General features: G+C 38.3%; 2 protein-coding genes and 1 pseudogene across 2 annotated transcripts; 1 reads left to right on the forward strand and 2 right to left on the reverse strand.

Annotated features, from left to right (window-relative positions):
* LOC148736256 (farnesyl pyrophosphate synthase-like) overlaps positions 1 to 20,176 on the reverse strand; it is a 48,802-nt pseudogene that overhangs the window by 13,302 nt on the left and 15,324 nt on the right.
* On the reverse strand, positions 23 to 9,244 carry LOC111319778 (C-reactive protein-like). Its single transcript, XM_088752005.1, has 6 exons — positions 9,120 to 9,244; positions 8,112 to 8,226; positions 7,872 to 7,928; positions 2,629 to 2,827; positions 2,105 to 2,124; positions 23 to 1,981 (listed from the first exon to the last, which is right to left on the reverse strand). Exons 2-6 carry the CDS (start codon positions 8,212 to 8,214, stop codon positions 1,587 to 1,589), a joined length of 774 nt encoding a protein of 257 aa, XP_088608131.1. The 5' UTR covers positions 8,215 to 8,226; positions 9,120 to 9,244; the 3' UTR covers positions 23 to 1,586.
* LOC148736257 (C-reactive protein-like) lies at positions 11,575 to 19,363 on the forward strand. Its single transcript, XM_088751672.1, has 6 exons — positions 11,575 to 11,659; positions 11,774 to 12,042; positions 12,929 to 13,043; positions 13,230 to 13,286; positions 17,215 to 17,440; positions 18,285 to 19,363. Exons 1-6 carry the CDS (start codon positions 11,587 to 11,589, stop codon positions 18,658 to 18,660), a joined length of 1,116 nt encoding a protein of 371 aa, XP_088607798.1. The 5' UTR covers positions 11,575 to 11,586; the 3' UTR covers positions 18,661 to 19,363.

The raw sequence follows: 20,176 nt of genomic DNA on the forward strand, positions 1-20,176 counted from the left end.
ACATCTCATGAAAATGCCAAAGAAACTTTATTAGTGATGGGGGAGTTTAATCATATTCAGGTGTTGCATCCACTTGTAACTTTAAAAAAAGACAACTTTGTATATATTTAAATTTATGTTTACAATTCCACATTCGTAAGCACAACTGGTTTAGGTTTAGACGTTCTCTACGTACCCTTAAGTTTTAGTTTTTAGTATATTTAGTGATTAGTTAATTGCAAACGACCCCACAAGCTCATGTAGCTTGAACACTCGTCGTCTTAAAATAAAGGCTATCTATCTATCTATCTATCTATCTATCTATCTATTTATCTATCTATCTATCTATCTATGTAGGCGAGGCATTTAACACACTAAATATCTATTAAAGGGAACAGTGGTTCCAGCTCATCCCCCTGCCCCTCCGTCCCAGTTTCCAATATTTTCTACATTCGTGGATGGTTTTATTACCACAAGGGGAGATAAACTGGCCCAATGATTGGAGCACTGAGCTCTTTGGGATCTTAAAAAAATCCTGAAATGCCCTCTGATTAATTCTCAAGAATCATGAATAAATGAGAACAGAGAAGAAAGTTTTCATTTTGTTAAGGCTCCTTACTGTAAAAACGGGTAGCTGTCTTAGCTTTAGGGAAAAAACCTGTCACCTAAAAATTTACCTTTAACTTTGACGTATTTTTTATTATTATTGTTTTATTTTTACGTGAAACCATTAGCTATACTGATAAGACTTTCATCAAGATCTAATCTCAAGAATGTGCCGTCCTTGTCTTCCGATGCAGATTGAAACTAAGTCAATATGTAGCAGAGTTATATATGATTTTTTAATTAAGTTCGAAATGTTTTCCGCAGTGTAAACCCTTAAAAACTATCAGTCAAAGAGCAATTGGTTGGTAGCGCTGTAGCCATGCATTTTGTATTTTCAACGTGTCTGAGTTACATTTGTCATTAGGTAGTATATTATTCAAACAGTTACATGTTATTCACTTCCTTAACAAGTTAAAACGATATATATAATAATTTGAGAATTGAGTGGACGAATGAATGTAAACATTTTAGAGCGCTACTTTGCAGAGTCGAAGGTTTACCACACAACACCGGCGTCAAACATCGGTACAGCGCTTTATCTAGGCACACATTCAAAGCATGAACGCTTGTCATGTTGGCCTCTCAATGTTCAAATTCTCTTTGGGATCTTAAAAAATCTTGAAATGCCCTCTAATTAATTCTCAAGAATCATGAATAAATGAGAACACAGAAGAAAATTTTCATTTTTTTAAGGTTCCTTACTGTAAAAACGGGTATCTGTCTTAGCTTTAGGGAAAAAACATGTCGCCTAAAAATTTACCTGTAACTTTGACGTATTTTATCCAACAACTAAGCAGATAGGTGAATAAATATAATGAAAAGTTTTCCAAAGACCTAGCCAAAGTAAGCAACGTTTAAACGCAATATCATGTAATATTTTGTTGTCTATACTTAGTACTGTGCCACGTGATCCCGCCTGCATATAGTAAATACTCTAACTTAAGCAATTTTACAGCACCTGAGTTATGAGTCTAGAGCGTTTGATCACTGAACAACACAGTTCACGGCTCTTCAACTGTGAAATTGCCATCAGTAAGATTTTTGAATGCAGACCATTTAAGAACAGAACCATGAGGTATACTACAACTTGTGTACTGGGCGGCAATGTCGCTTTCGGACAGAATTTTATCCCAAATGTTGACACCTGCCGATCGGCCGTGATGAGTTTGCTTAGGGTTGTAACCTCCGGCAACAGAGTCTTGCTCTTGTCCAAGCACCAGAGCGCCGCCAGATTTAACGATAGCGTTCTTGCTGTTGGTATTCGTTTTCTGTTCTATAACTTTGCCATCTCTATAGAGTTTTGCTACTCCTTGACTGTTTTCCCAGGTGAGACACAAGTGTTTCCAGGTATCATAGTGAAGATTTGTCGCCTCAAACCTGAAAAAAAAAGGAAAAAAAGGAAAACAGATAAGCACAACAGTTTAAAATATATGTAATCATTCAAGATCCGCCCTCTTTTGTGTTTGTTACTAAGTCAGTCAATGAAGAGTCATTCAGTCTGTCAGTCAGTTAGTCAGTCTATAGTAATCTGTAGAAGGGCTGTCAGTCAGTCAGTCTGTCACATAGTCAATCTGTCTGTCTGTCTGTCAGTCAGTCAGTCAGTCAGTTTGTCACCTAGTCAATCTGTCTGTCAGTCAGTCAGTCAGTCAGTCAGTCTGTCAGCCAGTCTGTTCTGTCTGCTCGTCAGTCGTCCATATCCTTCAGTCAGTCTGTCACAGTCAGTCAAGTTGTCAGCCAGTCAGTCAGGTTGTCAGCCGATAAGTCTGTCAGCCAGTTAGTCGGTCAGCTAGTCGTTTTTCAGTTTGACAGTTTGTCAATCAGCAAGATAGTCTGTCACCATTCAATCAGTCTGTCATGCAGCCAGTCAGCCAGTTAATCTGTCTGCTTGTATGTTTAAATTCCTTTCTTCTCCTTCAAGCGTCCGTGTCTAAAAAGAAGATCGTAGTATATCCTGTATTATGAGTTATCGTGGCTCCAATAAGAAATACCTCAACCCAGTTTTAAAAAATCCATGAAGCATTACCTGAATGTATCACCATCAACTACCAGAGCCAGGCTATGGCGACGGCAATGCTATTGTCTTCTTGCTGAATGGCATAGCTAATAACAAACTGACCCCCTTGGTCTGCAACAAGTTTGATAAAAAAACACACTGACAGCTGGCTGAGATCTGAGGCTATGGCTGGATTCTTCATGGCATAATTTTCTGTAGAACGCGGCTCCGGAAACACCATGAGGTACTCTACAACAGAGGAAATAAACTTCAGAAACTTCAAGACAACTGTTTGAGAAATTGCGCATTTTTTTAAATTTTTGCTTCTTTAGAAGTATTCAGTTTTTGTTTAAATCTTCCTTCGTTTTTCGCAAGTGCCGCACGCCTATCGGGGACGATAGTCCAACAGTGTTCAGTCGTAAGCAACATAGAATAAGACACGCATAGGATAAGGATCTCGCCTTGTTGTCGACCTGCGGCTTAATCTAGGGCATAGTTTGCCCCTGCTTTCTTTGCAAGATAACTGGTTCACGCTTCGCCCCAATCAACTATACAAGGCCATAATCTAAATATAAAGTAAAGAACACGAAGAATCGTCACATCGATGTCTTTGTTAGTGCGTAGGGTGACGAAGGAAATACGCAAAGTCATCACTCACTTGTAAATAGAATCTCAAAAGATAGACGCATGTTTTGAGGTGACTAGTACCAGCTTTCATCTTTTTTATGGTTTGTAGCTTTGAAAGAATACAAGAAAAAGACTGACCAAGGCCATTTGAACACTTTTACGGTGTTGAATTATATAATCACTGGTCATCCAAAAATAGGTGTCATTTCGTCAACAGCAGTTTCCATGGCAACGTTTCCAAAGGATTATTCAGACACATTTTTCAGTTTATGGCTCAAATAGCACGGGGGGAAAGAAAGCCAACTTTTGCATTACAAAATGAAGAAACCTTTATTTTTTCTTTGTTTTGACTGTCGTCTGCCACTTTTTGCGACAACATCGCCGACATTACCCAAAAATTACGAACTTTGTAGATCATTCCAAGCAATTCTCTTCATGCGCGGGATAAGAAACGAGCAATCCCGAGCGGGTAAGGTGGGCCCATCTTGCCCGCTCGGGTAGAAATCAGATCACAGGATTTGCTTCATGTTGCCCACGGGCGCTGCCAGCGATATGATAACGCATGTTACAACAGCTCACAAAATGTATTAGCGATGTCTTATAAGTTAGCTATAGCAGCTTTTCTAGTCGTGACATCGGTACGTGAGTCGACGTATGCAGTTAAAATATTGCACGTTTTTGTTCCTTTCCTAAATCTGGTTCTCTTATCGCATAAGTGTATTTTTCCTCATATAAGTTCTGTTCGCGCTAGGCTCTTCCCGACAAGGTCTTTGCTCTCTACTTCCCAGATTACACCCATGAATCTCTTCTGCGTTTTCCTTTGTTTGAGAAATTTTCTCCAATTTTCGCCTAATCAAACAAGAACCAGTGATTTCTAATAATCAATATTAATAATTTCCATGATCCGAGTAATAAAAAAATACAAATTTCACAACGAAACCGATTAGTTTTGTCTGTTCATAGCAATCAAGTTTCGTTGTGATCTCGTGAAAGTTCGATCACCACCTGCTTGTTTGCAAGTGTTTCCGCTGATGAGCATTGAAACTTCAGGCTTTAAGTCTGTATTTTTATGTTTTTCCATCTTTTTTAAAGCGTCGTGACACAGCAAGGTTAAGAAGTGAAAGAACTTTGAAGCACTACGCTACCCTGGGACTCACCCATGATGTCTTGCGAGTTTGACTTCACGGTTTCATTTAAGTTTTCTTTCAAATCAAATAGAAAAAACTTGTCTTCTCACCAAAACATTGTTTTGAAATGCTGTTAAATTTTACATGTACTGATTTATTCGCTATGATAAACAAAAAAGGCATTGGAAATAAATGTTTTATTATTAGCCTCGTTTCCATGTTGACCAATAATTTTTCAAATAAACGAGTACGTAAAAAGTTGGGAAAGCCACACTTTCACGATAGCTTACAAATGAATTTGTAAAGTCTTTCACATAACCTTTCATCAGATAGCATTCACTTGAGTGGTACCGAGAACCTGTCTGGCCCATGGACTAGTAACGAGTTTAGCAATTTCCACGCGCGTTGTCGCGCATTGAAAAATCCGGATTTAATAAGATCGACTACCGCTGACTATCGAGTGTGTTCGCGGGAGTATCTACGATCTGATGTTTACAGACGTTTACAGCTCAGAAAATCATTCAATAGCCGTCAAAGACAGCCTCCCGGGCTCATCTTTAAGCATTTATTCACAAACTCTGGTTATCTCATATTATTTTCCTTAGAGGTTTACAGTCTGTTCCTTCTTCAGGCAGATTTTTCTTTTACTATCATTTTCTGGCTATCGCGATATCTCGTATCGATTACATTTTTGGTTTAGATGCGAAGCAACCTTTACGTCGCCGAGAATCGTCTTCTTTATCTTCGTTTCTGTCTCCTGCATACGCAGTGGCTGTTGAATACATCAAATACACGCTGGTTGGCAAACTTCTCACAAAATAAGACAAAATTAGCGTAAACCGTAAAAAGCCTCGCGCCGCCATATTTGTTATGAATTTTCGTCTTTTAAATCTCGCGCTTCTTTCGTAAGTTTCTCTCGCGCGTGACGCACGAGAGTGACCTGCCTCCCACGCGAGGAAACTGGTACTAGCCACCTTAACCGATCCACGTAGTCTCTTTAGTTTTTGCGTGCGTGTGTGTGTGTGTGTGTTTGTGGGTGAATAATCAACTTTGTTACTTATCCGCGACTCTTACTTTGTTCTAAAAAAGTTCCCTGTGCAAACCATGAGCACATCTCATAGCTTATCGACAGCCTAAGCGTTTGTATATGCGTGTGTGCGAGCTTCTGTGCGTGCATATGCTGCGTGCGTGTACGTACGCAAGTGCGTGCATGCGCACGTTTGTGTCTGTGCTTGCCTTTGTTTCTACAGTTGGACCCTGATAATTCGAAGTCTCAAGGGAAAAGCAAAATAGTTCGAATTATGGGGGTCAAAAATAAATACACAATTTTTACCCCTGCATAACTTTATTTACCCTATTTTCACTATATTAGTGAACAGCCGAAACTGAGTTCGATTTTCTAGAGCCGTTTGATCACCGCACAAGCTCCAGCACAGAAATACATGCCAATTAGCACCTCGCTAAAAAGCCTAAATTAAAAAACAATACCGACAAAGTGATCCACTTCCGCTAATAGTGTGATCTAGCGTGTATTACGTATAATGCACGATTCTCGCAGTAGAGAGCGCTATTTATGCAATAGCGAAAATCAGACCTGTAAAAAACCAGGCCTGTACGGGATTCGAACCACTGATCTCTGTGATACTAGTGTAGCGCTCTACCAATTGAGCTAAGAAGCCAACTGGGAGCAGGTCGTTAAGTTGATTCGTAATAAACCCGTGATGATAAATCAGATACAATGAATATATGAAGTTCATTTATTTTTGAACTGCGGTTATAGATACATATAATGCACGATCCTCGCAGTAGAGAGCGCTATTTATTTTGAGGGACAGAAGAAATACGTCAGTATTTTTGAAAGAGAGTTCACAAAGCTGAAAGACTAAAATTGGATTTTTCGTCAACTCTTTAGGCACATGGATTTTCATCACATCGACATGTTAATAACTTTTATAAAGCACCACACCTATTGTACAGTAAAGGGATTAATACACAGAGAATTGTTTTACACAATTATAAAGGGATTAACGAGTTGTGAAATGTTCGAAACTGTTATTACATTAATATATATTCTAATTTCCGACAGCGTCTGTTCTTTTTCATTCAGCTGGTAACTTAACTTCGAATTATCAGGGTAAAATCCAACCTGAGGGAACAGAAATTATTTCGAATTAGCGGGGACTTCGAATTATCCGAGTTCGAATTATCCGAGGTAAAATGACTGAGAAAAGTGGGGTAAAACAAAGGGAAATGAATTTTACTTCGAATTAGCGGGGACTTCGAATTATCCGAGTTCGAATTATCGGGGTCCAACTGTACTCTTAATTTAATCGCCATAAAGGGTCTTGCTTCAAACTGCCTACGCCTTAATGTTTTCGAGCCCCCGCCTAACAGCTTCATTGGTAAGGCGGTTCAACGGAGTTTGAAAACAAGCTAAAACAAATGAAAATACGGCAAACTGTTACCAAACACTATTCATACTGCATGTCAAATTCTATTTTAGTAGTTCTTGTCCTCTCAGATGCAGTCTGTCAACAAACCGGTTAATCGTCTGCGCAAGTGCGACTGTTGTATTGCTTGGGTAGCGTGTTTTCAATTTCAGAACCAATTTGTCATGCAGAAGATCTAGAAATCCAAAGAATTGTAACTTTTTTAATAAACCTAAAAAAATATGGTGAATTAACAGGGACCCCTTGATTAACCAAGTTTGTGTTGGAGAATTATTGTGTTTTCATCTTCTCTTCTTTTGTTTCTTTTTACAGATTTCTTTAATAGCTTCAATTTTTCCACATATTTTGTGTGCCAGCGTTTGTTTTCTATGCTTTCCTTCAGGCTTTTGCGTGGGAAATTGGCAGGCAATTTGACATTGACGAGTCGACGTTGACAATTTGACATTCACTTGTGATCGTTTTGCTGGCTCTGTCGGCAGAGACAAATTCAGTTTCATCTGAGTGGTAGGTGTATGGTTTTCTATATCACCATTATATTCAAAGCGTTCATAAAAACAACTTACACTTCCCTCTTCGCAGTCGAACGAATTTCACACATGTGTTCACTAAATGATTACAGTTTGAAGTAGTGGGCGTTGTAAAGCTATCACTATTGATATGGGGAAATTCCGTTGAAGAGCTTTATGTTCGATCTCGTAAAATATTTAATGGATTTTTTTCTTAGCTTCAGGATTTTGGATTTTGGGCCATATCTTCGCACTTGAGCGAATATCAGCAAATTGCAGTCAGCCGTTTCAAAATTACTCTTAATATTTCAGATTTTAGGTGAAATTAGGTGTAGAACGGGATCTAAATCAAGTTCTATTAAATATATCCCAACAGTGTTTCATTTGACGAATTTTAAACGTGTTCTGAGCCATTGTGTTAATATTTCAAACCAGGAGATAACTTCTATTTCGCCATGGTAGGTAAATTACAAACTTCTTATTCTATTTATTCGTTCTAAGCGCGCTCGTGGGAAATAAGAAGCGAATCCTGTGTTCCTTAATTTGGAGCTGACCTGGGTGAAATTTTGGAACAATAACTCACCTATATTACACCGCTGTTTTCCTTCTGGTCCAGATGAACACCTGCAGTCATTGTTAACTGATATGAAATGGATAGAGAAAAGAAATAATAATAGAAAAAATTACACTTTTAAAAACAAGTCAGTGTGTAGTCAAATGACGACTAGTGATGGCTCAGCAGGAATCAGATAGGCCACAAACGTACGCTGGTATAACATTATTTTTGAAAATATTGCTCTAGAAACTAAAAGTTTTAAATTACCTTTTTCGCAGTGGCTACCTGTATATGCTTCCGTACAGCGACACTTGTAACTGTTTGTCCGATACAGAGGTACACAGGTCCCTTTGTTCTGACAGGGCGACATCGAGCATGGAGACTAAGATCGAGAAAATCAACTACTTACTTCCTTGATAAAAACCAGTAGTAGTAGTAGCAGTACTACTTTATTTAGACACATTTCACCATTGAGTCTGGGGCTCATTTAAATGTGAACGTGTATGGTAAAATGAAAATGTAAAATTTGAATATGTTATCTATTCGATAAAAATACAAAACCTAGACCATAAAATTTAAAAACTAGACTATACAAACTGAAAGATGTTAATTACTCGATACAAAGATTACAGCAACAATTGGCCTTGGCAGTCAGGTTAACATTGTTCAGTAAATTTTTAAACTTCAAAGAGAGGACGCTCCTCTTATATTGTCAGGTAGGTTGTTCCATGAATATGAAGTTATGTAACGATAAGATTTCTACAAATACTTTGATTTAAAAGTAGGCTGATTTAGCTTACAATAACCTCTTAGGTCATAATTGCTAGAACGCAATGAGAACAATTCCTTGATGTAGTTTGGCCCCGTATTAAATGAAGATTTATAAAGAAGGATTAGGGCTTGCGTGTATCTGCGATCTTCCAGGGACTTGATCTTTACTATCTTAAGTAGATCGCCAAATGGAGTTGACTTGAGCAGATTCATCAGTGTTCTGATAGCAAGCTGATTGGTAAATTCTAGCTTGTTAGAATGTCCAGATGAAAGTCCCACTAAACCAGGTTACAAACTTTGATGACGGGTTGATAAAATTACTTAAAAATGGCTTGCGACGAACACAAAAGTAAAGAAAAAGCCACAGAGAGACGTATTTTAGCGTTCAGTTAACAGTTCAATATAACTTGTTCAAACGACTTCGACTGCCGGTTTCGGTCATCATCAAGATAAAACTTTAAAAAATGTGATGATAAAGATAAAACGATAGAAAAAGAGTTTTACCGTAATACTGTAGTGATACCAAGAATGGTTGGTAATGAACTTGTCTGAATGGGTGTAACGATCCGATGGAAACAGTTCACATAGCAGATTTTCGATGTTGTCAGCCAAATCTGCCAGGTTGAAGGACAAACATGGATCCTCATAGAGACATTTAAATGCGCACTCTGAGGAGTGTTGGACCAGTTCTTTCCCAACATATGTAATTTTCAAATAGGAGCCTTTGTGAGCACGAAAATTGGCGAAAGCAACCCCATTATGTGGTGATTGTCCTGTGTTTGATAAAGAAATGAAGGTAACCGATCAAAATGATTTTGCTTATACTTATTTATAAGATAGATAGCAAAAAAAACGCGGGTATTACCGCGACCGAAGAGAGATGATACCTTTTGAGGTCTGCAAAGAGCTCGCTGATACAATCAGAGAAAGGAAACAGAAAGATAACAAGATAAATTCCATCTTATTCTTCTAGCTCACAGAGAAATAATTTTCGTGCTGATACACGATTTGCAAACATCTGCTCCAATTAATATTACAATTTCTCTTCATCCATAATTTATTTGTTTTCCCTTTTAGGTGTTTGACTACATTTTTTTTTTCAGAAATGATTATTTTTGTTGAGAGAGAAGGCGTAACACTTTGTGGCGATAGCCAAATATTTGTGTTTTGAAGACTTCTGTTAGAACCTAAAAAAAGGACACATAAAGTAAAATTTTACAGCGGTCTAATGCGATTAAAAAAATCGTATATGTCGTTACAAAAATCTTCCGTGAAGGGAATTACCGTTTTGGGCAACAAGATAAGTAACTAGGTGAGTGGTCTTTGTTAAAATCTTGCCACAGGGGTGAAGTTTGTCTTCCTTTATAATGTTTTTCTCTGGCGTCACAAGGTTATTTATCTTTCCTTTTAGTTTCTTTGCTTTACATAAATTAGGGAGAAAATTAAAAGAATGACAGAGAAGAGCTTCAGAGATTAAAATCAACTCGTTTGAATTATGCTTCCAAGGGAAGTTTTAAGAAATGTTAATTAATGTGGTGTGTTAATGCCGGACATATTAAGTGTTGTGGGGTTTTACCAACGTGAAATCAAGCTCGGTCTTAGAGCATAAACCCCAACGGAAAACTATTTAAGTTCCTTCTGGAATCAAACGCTGCTCACAAACGTCATGCAGAAGTTGAGGTGTGGCACCGTAGGAGACGACAAACACATAGAGCCGTTCGCGAAATTCTAGCTAAGTTTGAATCGAATTCCAATCCTCTTATGCGTTGCCATTTGAACGAAAGACTCTTATTAGGTCCTTACTTTTGCATGTAAAACCCGTGTTTTCCCCTAGCACAATTATAAACAGCTCTGTTTTTCTATTTTTTTTTTTTTCATTTTTACGTGAAGCTATTAGTTATACTGAAAAGACTTGCATCACGTTCTAATCTCAAGGTTGTGCAGTCCTTGTATGTTGCAGTTTAAAATTAAGTCAATGTGTTGTGGAAATGGTAAATTGGTCAGAAGTTCGTTTCAGACTAATGACCAATCAGGCACTTTTAAATGCGCTCGTGCACGATGCAAAACGTTGCCTAGAAAATATCGGGACCCAAACGACCCATTAAGATCACCGATCACTTCACGTGCACCTCCGTCAATGTAATTTATTACATAACTTGCAGTTATTGCAAAAAGATTTACATCGGCGAAACAGGCAGAAGACTAAGTGACCGATTCCGAGAACACCTTCGCGACGTAGAGAGGAATGACAAGGACACATCGAAACCAGTCGCTAGACATTTTAATTTACCCAATCATTCTAAGCAACATATGGCAATCTGAGGTCTTTCCTTACACTTAGGTAGCATGGAAAGCCGCAAAACTCTGCAACAGAGGCTCATCTTTCAAACCGGCAGTCTAAATCCCACAGGTATCAACGAACGCTTTTCATTCCACTAATTTATTCGTGTTTTTCTCGTTGCCATGTTCCCACCAATCACGTAGCTCCATTTTGTGCCTTTTAAAGCACACACAACCCATAATTCCTCTATTCGCTCGGACAAAGGGCTAATGCTTGAAACGTCAACTTTTATAACCGTAACGGTGGCCAATTTACCGTTTCAACTTTGTTGATATATTCAAATTATTTCGTTACCCCCATCGACGCAGGGCCAAACAGTTTCTTTAGAAACTATAAGCCTTTATTTAACGTGTAGCGGAGTTATATATGATTTCTAGATAAGCTCGAAATGTTTCCGGCCTTTTAAACCCTAAAAAAATTACTGGTCAAAAAGTAATTGTTTGCTTGCGTTGAAGCCATTTTGTAAGTATTTTAACGTTTCAGACTTACGTTTGTCATTAGGTACTATTTCACCTAAAAGGAAAAACAAATTAATTATGGATGAAGAGAAATTGTAATATTAACTGAAGCAGATGTTTGCAAACCGTGTATCAGCACGAAAATTATTTCTCTGTGAGCTACAAGAATAAGATGGAAATTTTCTTGTTATCTTCCTGTTTCCTTGCTCTGATTGTATCAGCGAGCTCTTTGCAGACCTCAAAAGGTATAATCTCTCTTCCGTCGCAGTAATACCCGCGTGTTTTTTGCTATCTATCTCATAAATAAGTATAAGCAAAACTATTTTGATCGGTTACCTTCATTTCTTTATCAAACACAGGACAATCATCACATAATGAGGTTGCTTTCGCCAATTTTCTTGCTCACGAAGGCTCCTATTTGAAAATTACATATGTTGGGAAAGAACTGGTCCAACACTCCTCAGAGTGCGCATTTAAATGTCTCTATGAGGATCCATGTTTGTCCTTCAACCTGGCAGATTTGGCTGATAACATCGAAAATCTGCTATGTGAACTGCTTCCATCGGATCGTTACACCCATTCAGACAAGTTCATTACCAACCATTCTTGGTATCACTACAGTATTACGGTAAAACTCTTTTTCTATCGTTTTATCTTTATCATCACATTTTTTAAAGTTTTTTCTTGATGATGACCGAAACCGGCAGTCGAAGTCGTTTGAACAAGCTATATTGAACTGTTAACTGAACGTTAAAATACGTCTCTCTGTGACTTTTTCTCAGTTTACTTTTGTGTTCGTCGCAAGCCATTTTTAAGTAATTTTATCAACCCGTCATCAAAGTTTGTAACCTGGTTTAGTGGGACTTTCACCTGGACTTTCTAACAAGCTAGAATTTACCAATCAGCTTGCTATCAGAACACTGATGAATCTGCTCAAGTCAACTCCATTTGGCGATCTACTTAAGATAGTAAACATCAAGTCCCTGGAACATCGCAGATACATGCAAGCCCTAATCTTTCTTTATAAATCTTCATTTAATACAGGGCCAAACTACATCAAGGAATTGTTCCCATTGCGTTCTAGCAATTATGACTTAAGAGGTTATTGTAAGCTAAATCAGCCTACTTTTAAATCAAAGTATTTAAAGAAATCTTATCGTTACATAACTTCATGTTTATAGAACAACCTACCTGAATTATAAGAGCGTCCTCTCTTAGAAGTTTAAAAATTTACTGATCAATGTTAACCTGATTACCAAGACCAATTGTTGCTGTAATCTTTGTATCGAGTAGTTAACATATTAAATTTGTAAAGTCTAGTTTTTAAATCTTCTAGTCTAGTTTTTGTATTTTTATCGAATAGATGACATATTCAAATTTTACAGTATAATTTTACCATACACGTTGACATTTAAATGAACCCCAGGCTCACTGGTGAAATGTGTCTAAATAAAGTACTACTACTTCTACTGGTTTTTTTCAAGGAAGTGAGTACTTGATTTTCTCGATCTTAGTCTCCATGCTCGATGACGCCCTGTCAGAACAAAGGGACCTGTTTACCTCTGTATCGGACAAACAGTTACAAGTGTCGCTGTACGGAAGCATATACAGGAAGACACTGCGAAAGAGGTAATTTAAAACTTTTAGTTTCTAGAGCAATATTTTCAAAAATAATGTTATACCAGCGTACGTTTGTGGCCTATCTTATTCCTGCTGAGCCATCCCTACTCGTCGTTATTTCACTGCACACGGACTTGTTTTTAAAAGTGTAATTTTTTCTATTATTATTTCTTTTCTCTATCCATTTCATATCAGTTAACAATGACTGCAGGTGTTCATCTGGACCAGAAGGAAAACAGCGGTGTAATATAGGTGAGTTATTGTTCCAAAATTTCACCCAGGTCAGCTCCAAATTATGGAGCACAGGATTCGCTTCTTATTTCCCACGAGCGCGCTTAGAATGAATAGGTAGAATAAGAAGTTTGTAATTTACCTACCATGGCGAAATAGAAGTTATCTCCTGGTTTGAAATATTAGCACAATGGCTCAGAACACGTTTAAAATTCGTCAAATGAAACATTGTTGTGATATATTCAATAAAACTTGATTTAGACCCCGTTCAACACCTAATTTCACCTAAAAACTGAAATATTAAGAGCAATTTTGAAACGGCTGACTGTAATTTGCTGATATTCGCTCAAGTGCGAGGATATGGCCCAAAAACAAAAATCCAGAACCTAAGAAAAAATCCATTAAAGATTTTACGAGATCGACCCATAAACCTCTTCAACAAAATTTCCCCATATCAATAGTGATTGCCATACAACGTCCACTACTTCAAACTGTAATCATTTAGTGAACGCATGTGTGAAATTCGTTCGATTGCGAAGAGGGAAGTGTAAGTTGTTTTTTTGAACGCTTTGAATATAATCGTGATATAGAAAACCATAGACCTACCACTCAGACGAAACTGAATCTGCCTCTGCCGACAGAGCCAGCTCAGCAATCACAAGTCAATGTCAAATCATCAATGTCAAATTGTCAACGTCGACTCGTCGATGTCAAATTGCGTGCCAATTTCCCACGCAAAAGCCTGAAGGAAAGCATAGCAAACAATCACTAACACACAGAATATGTGGAAAAGCTGAGGCTATTAAGGAAATCTGTAAAAAGAAACAAAAGAAGAGAAGAGGAAAACACGATAATTCTCGAACAAAAACTTGGTTAATCATGGGTTTCCTGTTAATTCACCAATTTTTTTTTTAGTTTTATCAAAAAAGTTACAATTCTTTGGATTTCTAGATCTTCTGCCTGGAAAATTGGTTTTGAAATTGAAAACACGCTACTCAAGCAATACAACGGTCGCACTTGCGCTGACGATTAACCGCTTTGTTTACGGACTGCACCTGAGAGAACAAGAACTACTAAAATAGAATTTAACATGCAGCATGAATAGTGTTTGGTAACAGTTTGCCGTATTTCCATTTGTTTTAGCTTGTTTGCAAACTCCGTTGAACCGCCTTATTACCAATGAAGCTGGTGGGCGGGCGGTCGAAAACATTAAGGCGTAGGCAGTTTAAAGCAAAATCCTTTATGGCGATTAAATTAAGAATAGTAACAAAGGCAAGCACAGACACAAACGTGCGCATGCACGGACTTGCATACGTTCACGCACGCAGCATATGCACGCACGGAAGCTTGCAAACACACATATATACACGCTTAGGCTGTCGATAAGCTATGCGATGTGCTCATGTTTTGCTCAGGGAACTATTAGAGAGCAAAGTAAGAGTCGCGGTTAAGTAATAAAGGTGAGTATTCACTCACAAACATACACACGCACGTAAACTCTAACGAGGCTAGGTGGATAGGTTAAGGTGGCTAGTACCAGTTTCCTCGCGTGGGAGGCAGGTCGAAAATTCATAACAAATATGGCGGCGCGAGGCTTTTTACGGTTTACGCTACTTTTGTCTTATTTTGTAAGAAGTTTGCCTACCAGCGTGTATTCGATGTATTCAACAGTCACTGCGTATGCAGGAGACAGAAACAAAGATAAACAAGACGATTCTCGGCGACATAAAGGTTGCTTCGCATCTAAACCAAAAATCTAATCTATACGAGATCTCGAGAAAGCCAAAGAGTGATAGTAAAAAGCAAAATTTGCCTGAAGAAGGAACAGACTCCAAACCTCTAAGGAAAATAATATGATCTAACCAGAGTTTGTGAATAAATGCTTAAAGATGAGCCCGGGAGGCGTTCTTTGACGGCTAATGGATGGTTTTGTGAGCAGTAAACGTCTGTAAACATCAGATCGTAGATACTCGCGCGAACACACTCGATAGTCAGCGGTAGTCGATCTTATTAAATCCGGATTTTTAAATGCGTGACAAAGCGCGTGGAAATTGCTAAACTCGCAACTAGTCCATGGGCCAGAGAGGTTCTCCGTACCACTCAGGTGAATGCTATCTGATGAAAGGTTATGTGAAAGACTTTACAAATTCATTTGAAAGCTATCGTGAAAGTGTAGATTTCCCAATTTTTTATTTGAAAAATTGTTGGTCAACATGGAAACGAGGCTAGGGATAAAAAGGTTATTTGCAATACCTTTTTTGTTTATCATAGCGAATAAATCAGTACATGTAACATTTAACAGCATTTCAAAACACTGTTTTGGTGGGAGGCGAAGATTTATTTTATTTGATTTGAAAGAAAGCTTAAATGAAACCGTGAAGTCAAACTCACAAGACATCATGAGCGAGTCCCAGGGTAGCGTAGTGCTTCAAAGTTCTTTCACTTCTTAACCTTGCTGTGTCACGACGCTTTAAAAAAGACGGAAAAACATAAAAATAGAGACTTAGAGCCTAAATTTTTAATGCTCATCAGCGGAAACACTTGCAAACAAGCAGGTGGTGATCGAACTTTCTCAAGAACGCAACGAAACTTGATTACTATGAACAGACAAAACTAATCGGTTTCGTTGTGAAGTTTGCATTTTTTTATTACTCGGATCATGGAAATTTTTGATATTCATTATTAGAAATCACAGGTTATTGTTTGATTAGGCGAAAATTGGAGAAAATTTCTCAAACAAAGGAAAACGCAGAAGAGATTCATGGGTGTAATCTGGGAAGTAGAGAGCAAAGACCTTGTCGGGAAGAGCCTAGCGCGAACAGAACTTATATGAGGAAAAATACACTTATGCGATAAGAGAACCAGATTTAGGAAAGGAACAGAACGGTGCAATATTTTAACTGCATACGTCGACTTGCGTACCAATGTCACGATTAGAAAAGCTGCTATAGCTAACTTATAAGACATCGCTAATACATTTTGTGAGGTGTTCTAACACGAGTAATCATATCGCTGGCAGCGCCCGTGGGCAACATGAAGCAAATCCTGTGTTCTGATTTCTACCCGAGCGGGTAAGATGGGCCCACCTTACCCGCTCGGGATTGCTCGTTTCTTATCCCGCGCATGAAGAGAATTGCTTGGAATGATCTTACAAAGTTCGTAATTTTTGGGTAATGTCGGCGATGTAGTCGCAAAAAGTGGCAGACGAAAGTCAAAACAAAGAAAAAACATAAAGGTTTCTTCATATTGTAATGCAGCAGTTGGCGTTCCCACCGTGCTATTTGAGCCATAAGCTGATAAATGTGTCTGGATAATCCTTTGGAAACGTTGCCATGGAAACTGCTGTTGACGAAATGAAACCTATTTTTGGATGACCTCTGATTATATAATTCAACCCCGTAAAAGTGTTCAAATGACCTTGGTCAGTCTTTTTCTTGTATTCTTTCAAAGTTACAAACCATAAAAAAGATGAAAACTGGTACTAGTCACCTTAAAACATGCGTCCATCTTTTGAGATTCTATTTACAAGTGAGTGATGACTTTGCGTATTTCCTTCGTCACCCTACGCACTAACAAAGACATCGATGCAACGATTCTTCGTATTCTTTACTTTATATTTAGAGTATGGCCTTAAATAGTTGATTAGGGCGAAGCGTGAACCAGTTATCTTGCAAAGAAAGCAGGGGCAAACTATGCCCTAGATTAAACCGCAGGTCGTTCAGAACTTAACAACAAGGCGAGATCTTTATCCTATGCGTGTCTTATTCTATGTTGCTTACGACTGAACACTGTTGGACTATCGTCCCCGATAGGCGTGCGGCACTTGCGAAAAACGAAGGAAGATTTAAACAAAAACTGGATACTTCTAAAGAAGCAGAAATATTTAAAAAATGCGCAATTTCTCCAACAATTGTCTTGAAGTTTCTGAAGGTTATTTCCTCTGTTGTAGAGTACCTCATGGTGTTTCCGGAGCCGCGTTCTACAGAAAATTATGCCATGAAGAATCCAGCCATAGCCTCAGATCTCAGCCAGCTGTCAGTGTGTTTTTTTATCGAACTTGTTGCAGACCATGGGGGTCAGTTTGTCATTAGCTATGCCATTCAACAAGAAAAAAATAGCATTTTGGTCGAAATTAATCCAACCCTGGCTCTGGCAGTTGATGGTCATATATTCTGGTAATGCTTCATTGATTTTTGAAAACTAGGTTGAGGTATTTCTTATTGGAGCCACGATAACTCATAATACAGGACATCTATGATCTTCTTTTTAGACACGAACGCTTGAAGGAGAAGAAAGGAATTTAAACATACAAGCAGACAGATTAACTGGCTGACTGGCTGATGGAATGGGCGACAGACTATCTTGCTGATTGACAAACTGTCTGACTGAAAAACGACTAGCTGACCGACTAACTGGCTGACAGACGTATTGGCTGACAACCTGACTGACTGGCTGACAACTTGACTGACTGTGTGACAGACTGACTGACGGATATGACGGACTGACTAGCAGACAGAACATACTGGCTGACAGACTGACTGACTGGCTGACAACTTGACTGTCTGTCACAGACTGACTGACGGATATGACGGACTGACTAGCAGACAGAACATACTGGCTGACAGACTGACTGACTGACTGACAGACAGATTGACTAGGTGACAGACTGACTGAAAAACGACTAGCTGACAGACTTATCGGCTGACAACCTGACTGACTGGCTGACAACTTGACTGTCTGTGACAGACTGACTAAAGGATATGACGGACTGACGAGCAGACAGAACAGACTGGCTGACAGACTGACTGACTGACTGACAGACAGATTGACTAGGTGACAGACTGACTGACTGACAGGCCTTTTAGAAATTGCTATAGACTTACTAACTGCCTGACAGACTGAATAACTCTTTATTGACTGACTTAGTAACAAACAAAAAAAGAAGGCGGATCCTGAATGATTAAATATATTTTAAACTGTTGTGCTTATCTGTTTTCCTTTTTTTTCCTTTTTTTTCAGGTTTGAGGCAAGAAATCTCTACAATGATACCTGGACACACTTGTGTCTCACCTGGGAAAACAGTCAAGGAGTAGCAAAACTCTATAGAGATGGCAAAGTTATAGAACAGAAAACGAATACCAACAGCAAGAACGCTATCGTTAAATCTGGCGGCGCTCTGGTGCTTGGACAAGAGCAAGACTCTGTTGCTGGAGGTTATAACCCTAAGCAAACTCTTCACGGCCGATTGGCAGGTGTCAACATTTGGGATAAAGTTCTGTCCGAAAGCGACATTGCCGCTCAGTACACAAGTTGTAGCATACCTCATGGCTCTGTTCTTAAATGGTCTGCATTTAAATATCTTACTCATGGCAATGTCACAGTTGAAGAGCCGTGAACTGTGTTGTTCAGTGATCAAACGCTCTAGACTCATAACTCAGGTGCTGTAAAATTGCTTAAATTGGAGTATTTACTATATGCAGGCTGGATCACGTGGTACAGTACTAAGTATAGACAACAAAATATTACATGATATTGGGTTTGAACGTTGCTTACTTTGGCTAGGTCTTTGGAAAACATTTCATTATATTTATCCATCTATCTACTTAGTTATTTGATAAAATATGTCAAAGTTACAGGTAAATTTTTAGGTGACAGGTTTTTTTCCCTAAAGCTAAGACAGCTACTCGTTTTTACAGTAAGGAACCTTAACAAAATGAAAATTTTCTTCTCTGTTCTCATTTATTCATGATTCTTGAGAATTAATCAGAGGGCATTTCAAGATTTTTTAAGATCCCAAAGAGAATTTGAACATTGAGAGGCTAACAGGACGACAAGTGTTCATGCTCTGAATGTGTGCCTAGATAAAGCGCTGTACCGATGTTTGACGCCTTTGTTGTGTGGTAAACCTTCGTCTCTGCAAAGTAGCGCGCTAAAATGTTTACATTCATTTGTCCACTCAATTCTCAAATTGTTATACATATCGTTTTAACTTGTTAAGGAAGTGAATAACATGTAACTGTTTGAATAATATACTACCTAATGACAAATGTAACTCAGAAACGTTGAAAATACAAAATGGCTACAGCGCTACCAACCAATTGCTCTTTGACTGAAGTTTTTAAGGGTTTACACTGCAGAAAACATTTCGAACTTAATTAAAAAATCATATATAACTCTGCTACATATTGACTTAGTTTCAAACTGCATCGGAAGACAAGGACGGCACAATCCTGAGATTAGATCTTGATGAAAGTCTTATCAGTATAGCTAATGGTTTCACGTAAAAATAAAAGAATAATGATAAAAATAAAAAACAGAGCTTTTTATAATTGCGTGGGAGGAAAACATGGGTTTCACGTGGAAAAATAAGGGCCTAATAAATGTGTTTTGTACAAACGGCAACTCAGAAAGAGTACTTTGATTGAAAATTAGCAAGAATTTCGCGAATAGCTGTATGTGTTTATCGTCTCTTACGGTGCCACAGCTCAACCTCTGCATGACGTCTGTGAGCAGCGTTTGATCTGGGTTTCTGTTTTAAGACCAAGCTGATTTCACGTTCTAGTTTTGCAGAGGACGGCTAAGAACTAAAAATAAAGGCAGCTAGGAAAAAGTTACGTTACAAACTAAAGGTTTACAAGTTAAGGTAATAAACTCAGTTTAAGCCGTTCCACACCGGATTCGAAGTAGGGATATTTTCTTTATTGTCGAGAGGATGGTCTCCAAGGAAACTGTACATAAACACCTTAAAAGCGACTTTGTGAATTGACCGAGTGAAAATTGAAAAATGTGGCACATGTTTGGAAAATTGAAAACCTTCATATTTTGCCCAGAGACTCCTTATAGTAAAGATAGAAGCGTGGTAAGGTTTTTTTTGCCCAGACTTCCCTCTTTATCCTAGAAAATTCACGAAA

This window comes from Stylophora pistillata, chromosome 3, assembly GCF_964205215.1.
Source record: "Stylophora pistillata chromosome 3, jaStyPist1.2, whole genome shotgun sequence".
Classification (NCBI taxonomy): Eukaryota; Metazoa; Cnidaria; class Anthozoa; order Scleractinia; family Pocilloporidae; genus Stylophora; species Stylophora pistillata.

Bases quoted from the DNA above. Each gene is read 5' to 3' on its own strand.
- LOC111319778 (XM_088752005.1), bottom strand. From the start codon at position 8,214: ATGTCGCCCTGTCAGAACAAAGGGACCTGTGTACCTCTGTATCGGACA. The intron at 7,929-8,111 runs GTAATTTAAAAC...ATTTCATATCAG, and splicing joins AGGTAGCCACTGCGAAAAAG to TTAACAATGACTGCAGGTGT. The intron at 1,982-2,104 runs GACTGACTAACT...TCTGTTTTCCTT, and splicing joins CCCTTCTACAGATTACTATA to TTTTTCCTTTTTTTTTCAGG.
- LOC148736257 (XM_088751672.1), top strand. From the start codon at position 11,587: ATGGAAATTTTCTTGTTATCTTCCTGTTTCCTTGCTCTGATTGTATCA. The intron at 11,660-11,773 runs GTATAATCTCTC...TATCAAACACAG, and splicing joins CTCTTTGCAGACCTCAAAAG to GACAATCATCACATAATGAG. The intron at 13,287-17,214 runs GTGAGTTATTGT...CCTCTGTTGTAG, and splicing joins AAAACAGCGGTGTAATATAG to AGTACCTCATGGTGTTTCCG.